Source organism: Cryptotermes secundus, unplaced genomic scaffold (genome assembly GCF_002891405.2).
Source record: "Cryptotermes secundus unplaced genomic scaffold, Csec_1.0 scaffold42, whole genome shotgun sequence".
Classification (NCBI taxonomy): Eukaryota; Metazoa; Arthropoda; class Insecta; order Blattodea; family Kalotermitidae; genus Cryptotermes; species Cryptotermes secundus.
In genome coordinates, this window is record NW_019720161.1 from 1,790,453 (window position 1) to 1,801,271 (window position 10,819).

General features: G+C 38.4%; 1 protein-coding gene across 1 annotated transcript in view; it reads right to left on the reverse strand.

The window, feature by feature from the left end:
* LOC111866951 (dynein heavy chain 6, axonemal) overlaps nucleotides 1–10,819 on the reverse strand; it is a 106,451-nt gene that overhangs the window by 60,531 nt on the left and 35,101 nt on the right. Inside the window, exons 20-23 of the mRNA XM_033752524.1 lie at nucleotides 9,256–9,369; nucleotides 8,514–8,650; nucleotides 3,472–3,662; nucleotides 2,370–2,520 (exon numbers count right to left, since the gene is read on the reverse strand). Of these exons, the coding sequence (XP_033608415.1) occupies nucleotides 2,370–2,520; nucleotides 3,472–3,662; nucleotides 8,514–8,650; nucleotides 9,256–9,369 (593 nt within the window). The remainder of the gene's footprint in view (nucleotides 1–2,369; nucleotides 2,521–3,471; nucleotides 3,663–8,513; nucleotides 8,651–9,255; nucleotides 9,370–10,819) is intronic.

The following is a 10,819-nucleotide window of genomic DNA, read 5'->3' on the forward strand; positions in this document are numbered from 1 at the left end:
AAGTCAAATTGCGACTGACGGTCAGTCAGTCAGTAAGTCTTGGTGTCGAGCCCCTTCTGGTGCTCATGACCAGATATTTATTACTGTTGAACGTTACGGTTTTGTTTTTTATTGGGGCGTTCTCTCTGACGAGAGGACGGGTCTGTCTTTTATATATGCTGCTGGTCTTGCCAGCGCAGTCTTACTCGAGTCCGAGTCCGTTGGCACTCGCGACTCTATTTTACTGTCTCAGAATTGAGACTTCCCTTTTCGTCGCCTCCTACGACTCGCAGGGTCACGGATGAGGTATTGGACCCCGCCTCCACACGGGGAAGGACAACCGATACCACAAAAGACAAAGGTTATAGATACCTGAGACCAGGCTAAGTCCATGAGAGCTAATAAGAAAAATATACATAACAAATTGTTCCGAATACATACAAGTGTGGAACCAGGATAGATAGAGCCGTAGAAATTTATGTCGCGAAACCAAACTAATAACCAAGCCCATGACATCACGGCATGGAATAGAAAGGAGAACTAGTAAAAAACTAATAGTGTCTAACTAGTGTCAACAATGGAGTAAATCACGTCTATCTAATTTAGAACCTAATAGAAATCAATAAAAACATATGTCACGTTATCTTAAAAACCAGGACAATGGATAAAGTCCGGAAACCCAATATCTCTGTGTGTTATATACCATCATCAGAATCCTATAGTAACTACTTAAGATTTTACTCATCTATCAAATTTTGAACTTGGCGGAGGCAAACCCCGCATCACACACGCTAAAAGATAATTCTAAGAAGTCCAAAATTTTGCTCTCACAACGACTCATATTGAGATTTAGCTTAATCAACAAGAGCGCAGAACCAAGGAATTAGGGGAGCTGATTGAGTGCATTTTAGTGTAAGTGTAATGCCAGCTGCTTGTAAGCCAAAACTACATCAGATTGTGAGAATTTATGCAGCCGAGTGTCTTTAAGAAGAACAAGAATAAAGTGTTGTGGTGGTACAGTGAATTTCGTTGATTAGAGGTGTTTCACCCTCACTTGTCTGAGCCTGACTCATATCCGACCTGAAGAGAGACTCATCTCCACTAGCTAGTCAAACCCACATCAGCTTTCCTATGCTCACTCCTTCCCCCACTTCCCTTCTCTAACTTCCTGGCGCCCACACCATCAGATCCAATCCTGAAATCCAAACCCCAATAATCTCAACTGAAGGAAGAAGCGGTGGAGCTGGGTCAAGCCGAAACCAGCTACGACCTAGCAACTTCAGCAGCGGCAACACCATGTAGGGCAGCGTCAAAGTGGTCATCGGAGCAGAGGGGCCGATCGCCATCGACTCCCACTCCCTGCACTACTATTCAGATGGAGCTGCAGGCGAACGGTAGGAGGGACAGTTACAAAAGATTAAGTGGAGCCCAATGTAAGGGCACTAAGAGGACAGTTATAAGTGGAGCCCAACGTAAGGGCACTAAGAGGAAAGTTATAAGTGGCGCCAAACAAAGGGGCCACACAGAACACAAAGTGAGAAGTTATAAGTGATGACCAACATGTGGGGCTTGAAGTCTCACTGAGTGGGTCAGTTATAAAACATACCATATTTATGCACGTATAGGCCGCAGCACAATTTTCAGACAGAAATTATAGAAAAAATAATTTTCTTGGAATATTATTTCAGGAGTAGAAATTATTCCGAAATTTGGCAACGTTAATTTTTTTTAAATGAAGTGTGATTTCGAATATTTCGAATATAAGCCGCACCCCAGTTTTCCTCTTGAATTTTTGGCAAAAAATGTGTGGCCTATACATGCGTAAATACGGTATGTCCTCTTTCTGGTCTGTATTACATATTAGGCATAAGTTTCTATTAATTTCAGCTGAGGAATTCAGAAACTGGAAGTTCATTTCAGCTTTGTTGGCCATTTTCGAATAATAACTTTTGGCATAAAACTGACCTCTCATTAGATATAAAGTCAACGTTTTCATGAAAAAATCTCAGAAGAAAAAATTATGAAGAGTTACAAAGTGATTTCAAGGATAATATTAAAGTGCATCTTTCAGAAGTGGGATGTGGTGTTTCAGACTACCTCAGAACAAGGTAAATGGAGGGCTATTATTTTAGCAGTGGTGAGCCTTTCCTACTGTTGCTTGCATCTTACTGGTTGCTGGCTTGGCTTAATGTTTGACCCCAAAGATCACAGCACTATGGTCCTCTGAAACATTGGTGAAATTCTACCAAACTACATGGCATATCCCAGAAAGTAAGACTTTCCTTTCATTCAATTTGTTAATTAATTGCTGTACATTTACAGACAGTTTCAAATTAACATAAACATGAAAACCTCTAGTAATTCATTCTTATTAATATAGTTATGCTTACTGCATATATAAATTCAGATAATATGTATATTGCACCTTGTAATCCACTCCTTCAGAACAATTGAATACAATACACAGAATGGCCAGAGACTTGGCCAAATCCTTTACTGTCTCTGTTTTGCCAGTTCCTGCTGGACCAGATAACGCACCTCCTGAAAAGTAAATCTTTCATCAGGATCTCACCACATCTGTCTTCAATCAAATTTCAAATTTGATAGTTGCATTGGCACTAACTTTGCCGACAAGCAGTGGTTGATCTGTCTGTACAGTTCACTTGTGGACTAAAACCACGGAGTTTGTTGTTTGTTGTTTTGATAGTTGCATATAAATTAGGACAGAGCAGAAAGAAATTCACATACCTGACCTATATAACTGATTATCTCGCATCAGTGAAAATGAAAATAACTAACTAACCTCTCAGAAAAGAATCCTTCTTGATAAGCTAGTAGGTGCTCAGATTGCCAAAAACTTCTCAATATTTTATGGAACCCAAAGGTTCAATACTTCATTAAGAAGAATACATAGGGAAATTGGATTGTGTGGATGGGATACGAAGAGAAACGGCTGAGGAGCATGTCTAGTGGGGAGTGTGAAATCCTTTACAAATGCAGATTGTAGCAGCACCAAACAGGCTGGTCTAGAGGTAATGCTCTAGACTCATATTCTGGATGTATTCGATTCAAATTTTGGCTGGGTTATCAGCTATCCCAGTTCATGGTTTCTGTGGTTTTCCTCAATCCATCCAAGCATATACCAGGATATTACTTCAATTATCCAATGTCCACTTCCTTTCCAATCTTTTACGCCTGATTATTTGTAAGTCTTCACACCACATGACATTACATGGCCTTGAAACTAAAAGCATCATTAAATAAACCACTAACAAACAATCAAAGCAGAGTTTGGAAGCTGTAATATATTGGTTTTGTAATGGGAACAAATTAAATTTAAATAACCAAAGTTGGCAGAAGAGGAAATGCAAATACTGGGACTGCAAGTATATCCATACTGGGATGGTCCTATGATGTACTTTCTTTAACAGACTTACAAGCTGGGATATGGAAATATTACATATACAAATTACAGAAGTCAATCAGAATTACCTAGATCCATTTGAAGGGCACCCATAAGGCAGAGGTAGCATTTGTCTGTGAGTGGTGTAATGACAAGTCGAGGAGATGCACCAAGATACTCATAACCGTATATATGTGCTGCGCTAGACATTCGTACAACACAATTGCCAACATCTTCATCCCAGTAATATCTCAAATGTTTCAACCATTCGAAGCTTGTACTGTAATGTTAATTGCAAAGGAATATGAAGGTCTTGCCATGGGAGCACCAACTTCAGCAATTCTTGCTTAGGTATTTATACAATACCTCAAACATACAACTATCACTGATATTTTGATGAAATACCAAATAATAGATTATTATAGATACGTTGACGATATTTTAATCACTTATAATTCCCATATAACCAACATTGAAAATACTTTGTATGGATTCAACAATATCCACCCTAATATCAAATTCACAATGGAAAAAGATTTATCTTAGATTTATCCATTGAGAAAACACACAAAAAGCCATAATTAGGAATCTATAAAAACCTACAACTACTGATCTAATCATCCACAATAATTCATGTCACCCATTTGAACACAAAAAAGCTGCTACAAACTTTCTCATGAATCAACTGAATCAATATCCCCTTTTGCATAACAATAAAAACATAGAAGAAAACATTGTTAGAACTATACTAAATAATAATAACTACCCACTAAATACTGTACAACTAACACAAAAACCCTCTGCAAAAAATACTATGCACAAAAAGAAATAGACCAACTTTACCTATTTTGGCCATGAAATCAGATCTATCACTAAACTTTTCAAGAATACTGAAGTTGGTATTGCATATAAGACAAAAATATATACATAGGGCAGTCAAAAAATTCCAGGAATTCCCCTGCAGACGGAGAATGAGCACACTGTTGTGGTGGGGAGCTCAGCTTGTCTGCTCGCAGGCGCAACACATCTGGACAGGTTTCAGTGTGCAGTGTCGTTACTGTTCCGTTTGAATTAGACGTGAGTGTTGGTCATTTGGCGCAATGTTACAGTTCGAACAGCATGTGAACATCAAGTTCATGTGCAGATTGAAAAATCTGCTTCAGAGACGCAATCTGCCTTGCAACGAGTTTACAGTGATACTGCACTAAAGAAATCCACAGTTTACGACTGGTTTTCCCGGTTTAAGAATGTGCAGGAGATGTTAGAGGATGACCAGTACAGCGGGAGACCTTCGAAATCCAGAACCAAAGAAATGATTGGAAAAGTGCGACAACTGATTCGTTGTGATCGAAGAATGAGCATCGCAGAGTTGCAGCAAGAAGTTGGTATCTCTCACGGATCCATTCATGCCATTTTGTCCGATGATTTGAAGATGAGACGTGTCAGTGCAAAGTTTGTTCCAAGGCAGCTGACTATGGATCAGACGGAATGTCACACGATGGTCGCTGGCAATCTGTTTGACAAAAGTATGCAGGACCCAACGTTTTTCAAAAAGATCATCACTGGTGATGAGTCATTGGTGTTCGCTATGACCTGGAGATGAAGATGCAGTCATCAGAGTGGCACACAGCGACGTATCCTTGGCCAAAATAATCACGCCTCGTCAGATCCAAAGACAAAGTTATGCTCACTGCATTCTTTGACATCTCCGGTTTGGTGCACCATGAGTTCTTACTGCCTAGACAGACTTTTACTGGCAATTTCTACGTGCAGGTTTTGCAGAGGTTGCGTGATGCGGTTCGGAGGAAGCGGCGCGACAAGTGGCAGGGACAGTGGTTTCTGCATCACGATAATGCACCAAGCCACACATTGCTTGTTGTGCAGCAATTCCACGCCAAGAAAAACATTCCTGTCATCACTCGACCACCGTACTCTCCGGATCTCGCTCCGAGTGAAAATTGGCCTCAAGGGGACATGTTTCATAACCATGGAGGACATCAAATTGAATGCAATGGCTGACCTCTGGAAGATCCCAAAGGAAGCCTTCCACCACTGCTTCCAACAGTGGCAGGATCGATGGAGCAAGTGTGTGTGCATGCAAGGGTCCTACTTTGAAGGTGATTAGGTAAGCATTGCCATATGTCTTACCATTAGAGTGCTATACCACCATTCCGGGAACTTTTTGACTACCCCTCGTAAAACATCTGTTAAAAATAAATGATAAGTATAATCTTAGTGGGGTTTACCAACTACAATGTGCTGACTGTCCATTAAATTATGTAGGACAAACTGGACGTACCTTTAAGGTCAGATTCAGAGAACACATACGAGACATAAAAAATAACGGACAACATATGGTCAACATATATTGACACCACACATCAATATAGTACGATAGACAAAACATTAGAAGTTCCATATATCGGCATAGGCCGAACCTTGGATACATATGAAAGATTTCACATTTATGAAATCAGCAAACTAAATTTGCAACTAAATGATAATTTTACCGAAATGTTTAACCCTATATATGTTATGATGTAATCATCGATACATACAAAACATAATATACAGTCATACCCCCTTCGCCCCTTACTACCACTTCCGCATACACCTTATCTCTACCTCCTCCCTCCCACCCTTTCAATGACTTTTAACATACATCACCAAATCAGTCGTTGTTTACATTCCCTACAGAATGGACAATTACTTTGTAAGATGAGGCACTGACTAAATAGTAAGTAAATAATACACTAGAACTTCAATACCAAAATCAATTGTTGATTATAACAAAACTTAATACTATTACTTTCATATCATTTTTAGATTAATATTAATATTACTACATCTACATCACAAGCCTCCAAAACAGTTTATTATATGTACATACAAAATATAGAATACTCCAATTTGTCCATGGGAACACAACAAAATCACAAAAACCAATGACTGACTAGATGATGGAAAGCATCACTCAAAGAATTTTATTCTTGGTTTATACTATAACTTTTGTTTTATATAATCTAATTTATTGCATTTTTACGCCAAGTATTTTATTATAATTAATATTATTGTATCCAATTTTATTAGTACTGCAGTTCAGTGAGGGGCATGCGGTAGCGTAGCTGGTTGAGGGGCTATGCTACAAGCTGAAAGGTTGAGGGTTCAAGTCCCAATGAGGTCACTGGATTTCTTCAATTGACCTAATCCTTCCAGCTGCACTATGGCCCTGGGGTTGACTCAGCCTCTAACCGAAATGAGTACCAGAAATTAATTAAAAATAATTTTCCTGGGAAGTAAAGCGCGGCTGGCACGTAAGGCTGAGAAACTTACCGCCATCTGTGAGCCGATTGTCTAGATAATGCAGGATCCTCAATGTCTCACAACCCTACGGGCCTTCATGGCCTTTTCCAGGGATAGTTTTGCTTCCCCCCCGCAGTTCAGTGGTGTATATACAATATGTTAGCCATGTATTTGCCTGATGATGGCTTTTAATAGCTGAAACATGTAGCAGAGCCAAACTAGGCACTGACCTTATTATAGTTGTGTTGTGATGGTTTTAATAAAGAAATTGTATCTTATATACAATTCAAATGGTGAATAGTGAACACACTATCTCTTGAAATATAATATTCTCTTTTCTTATAGTCTGAAATTATTTTATTTATCAAAGGATAAAAGAAAAATAACACTTGCACCATTTCCAAATAATTAAGAATGTGCCTTTCCACAGATAGAAATTATACAGGGTGTTTCACGACTTTAGGTCATAACTGCAGGAGGTGATCAAAATAGTTCACATAAACATGTGGCCGAGTTTGGATGGTTATGGAGTTATGACCGTTTTAAACTCAGAATAGAAGGTAACGATTACTGACAATAAACGGAACAAAATAATAAACCAGCATAATATATGATACATTTAAAGTATGAATGTAAAGTTATCTTCGTGAAATTATCTTTAATTTGAATTGATTGGTGCTTAAAGCTGATTTTTGAAAATGCCACCACCGGCCACAACACAGACTGCCGCTTGGTTGTGAACCACGCAGGTAGCACGTAGCAGCTTCAGCTGGCTGTTTCTTATGTGGTCAGCAGCATCCAGAATGCGACCGAGCAGAGCATCTCACGTCGCCACCTTCACATTGTAAACCAGTTCTTTCATCCATCCCCACACATAATAATCTGGTGGGCTTAAGTCTGGAGAACTGGCTGGCAATTCTTCGCGTACTCATACGTGGACTGCAGTGTACCATATGAACAATGCCTTCTTCATTGACGCCTTCATTACCACCACGCTCGGCTGCAATACCAACGCCGGGAAGTCTACTGGTATCTCGCAATGCCTGGTAAACTCCAATAAACACTGTCCGGTTTGGTATTCTATGATTCAGAAACCGTTGCTGATATTCAGCTATGGTGAGAACTGAGTTACTGTCACAAAACCTATACACATAAATCATATCTGCATACTCCTCAAATGAAAATGTAAATGACATTGTGAATGTAACAGACACACCGAGATGAGAACTGTTCCGAACACCAGTAGCTGCCACACTAGCTGTGGCCAGACATACCAACCCACCATTCCTTAGGTACCTCTCAAGTGTCATAACGAGAACGCTCTGCCTGTAGCTGGCTAAAAATAGTGACCCGCCAGATGATAGACATAGTTCACACGAGGGCGTGTATGGGAATGAAAAAACGGTCAAACTCCATATCCGTCCAAAATTGGACACATGTTTATATTAACTTTTTGATCACAAAGGCCTAGGAAATCACCTCCTGCAGTTATGGCCTAAAGTCGCGAAACATCCTGTATATTATAATGTAAGTGTACAAAAAGACGTTCTTGAAACAAGAAAATTGACAATGGTACCCTTAAATAAAAATTTCTCTCTCACAATAAATTTATGAATTCATGTCCCACTTGAAATGTGACTATGTTGCTCATTCCTCAACACAGGTAAAGAAAGATAAAATATCACCCACCTGCCTTCTCAGGGAATCTGAAATTATTCTAGTTATTTTTATGCTTAACATCTACTTCAGGAAGATGTTCACTGCTGTTACCATGTTGCTTCATAAGAAATCCCACAAGGTTTATATGCGTGTATCATAAGATAGTTACCTATTAGTAACCTTTCCAGTTACCAAATTTGTGACACTGTCACGAGCATGGACTTCTATATTAATGAGTGAACTTAAAATCATTCGGTGTAGTTTGTGGAGACAACCACGAACCATTGCAGCTAGGTTGTTCAATTCCTAAAAATTAAAAAGGAAAACAAGGAACTAATCATGACATAAGATTCAAGACATAAGATTGTCTCTTCAATACTGAGGAGCGAACATACTGTCCATGGTTTGCATCTTAATCCTCGAGGCAAGGACAAGCTGACACGACTCATNTAATGTGTTTAGGTTAAAGGTTTGTCTGTTCTGACACCTGTTCGAATCTCTGCATGACCGATGACACGAGGATAATCCAACCCTTCAGCCTTAAACATTCAATAATTTGTGGTATTTTCTAAAAAGTTTCACTGTATTTCTTATTTAAAGAGTTTTTATTAACTACATTTCCATCGTAATATAAGATTTTTGTTGTTGAAAGCCACCAATAATTAGCTTTAACTGTGATGAGATGCCAGGGCGAATTTTTCACTGACGTTCTCAAACACTAAACACAAACTACAATGGACATGCTCCGTGAGAGCTGTCTCATGCATAAGACGAAAAGGATTAATATCTTCATCTTACAAGTGATCATATTAAAGGATCTTATTGCAATGAAAGTTATTAAGTCCTGAATCTTGAGGACAGATAAAATGTTACTTTTTGAAGTACGTGTATCACATAAGAGGCTTACTCACTTTAAAACATGTATCTTGAAACTCTTTCATAAGTTTCTCAATATTTTGATCCTCAGCTGCAAATATACTGTGTATGCTTCGAGCCCACATTATCTGAGAAGCTGTCAGTATAATCTGTAAAATAATAACACCATCACCATCATTACCATGAACTCTGTAGTGTTCTGTTGGATTTGAGGCTCTCATGGTAGCAACTATGTAGATTATGGTCTTTTGAGTTGTAACGACATATAGTTCGGAGACATCTTGATGTTTTAGAAGAGCACATCCCCTTCATGCTTAGCTGGCTTGCCTTTCCACCTGCTTCTGCAGGACTCTAATTGGGCCTACCCTTCAACACTGAAGATGATGGTGATATGTACCTCCAAAATGACAACCTGTCACCAATGTGAGAACATCAAGTCCAATATTTACAAGTCTGTTATATCTAACAGCATGTGACATCTTTGGACTTCCATCTGAACTACATTGCCAAATGTTCTTTTCCCTTCATTTGGAATTCTTATGACATCTTTATATATCATTTTCCCATGAATGATGGGCAGCTTTAACAATCCAAAATGGCAGTATAGCACCAAAGGAACTGAAGGTGATATTTCTGGGGTTACAGAAGGTCTCAGGGGATTAACTGCATAAGAACAATTATTGGAGAAATTCAGAAAACTCTAGATAATAAACAACTGGTCTCCGGTATATTTTTGGATCTGTCAAAGGCTTTTGATGTTATTAATCATAACTCGCTGCTTGCAATTGGAACCATATGGACTGAGAGGAATATCTCATGCAAGGATGAGATCATATCTTACAGATAGATCACAGTTTATTGAAATTCACTATATGGATCAAAAGACTTCTAAAATGAAGACCTCATCCTCATCCCTTAAAGCAATTAAATATGGTGTACCTCAAGGTTCTGTTTTGAGACCCCTTTTATTCATATTATTTATAAATGATCTGTCCCAAGTTATACATAATTCAGAGGTAGTACTATTTGCTGACAATACAATATATTGATTACTGGAAAAAATATTTTATCATTAAATGAAAAAATTCAAAATGTAAAGACTCAAGTAGAAAAATGGTTTTATGAAAATCGTCTAATAATAAACATGGATAAGTCAAAGGTATTACTTTTTCGGGGAAGTAGGTCTATTCCAAGTACCAGACCCCTTTTTTATATAAATAATAATGAGGTGGTTTGTTCAGTGGATGTAAAATTTTTGGGTATTTGCATTACTGAAGATTTAGGTTGGGAAACTCACACCCAATGTGTGTGTCAAAAACTTAGCAAGACTACCTATTTGATAAAATCCCTAAGGGACTCAGTGGGCCAAACTGTTTTAAGAAGCGTGTATCTTGCAAAATTTGAGTCCATGTTGAAATACGGTATTATTTTTTGGGGTGGGGTGCAAAAGGACTCTGAAACTCTATTTAAACTGCGGAAAAAATGTGTAAGGGTGATAAAGGGTGTTAAAAATAGAGTTTCCTGTAGAAATTTCTTTCGTGAATTAAAGATTTTAACTGTTACTTCGTTATATATTTTTGAGATGCTATGTTTTATGAT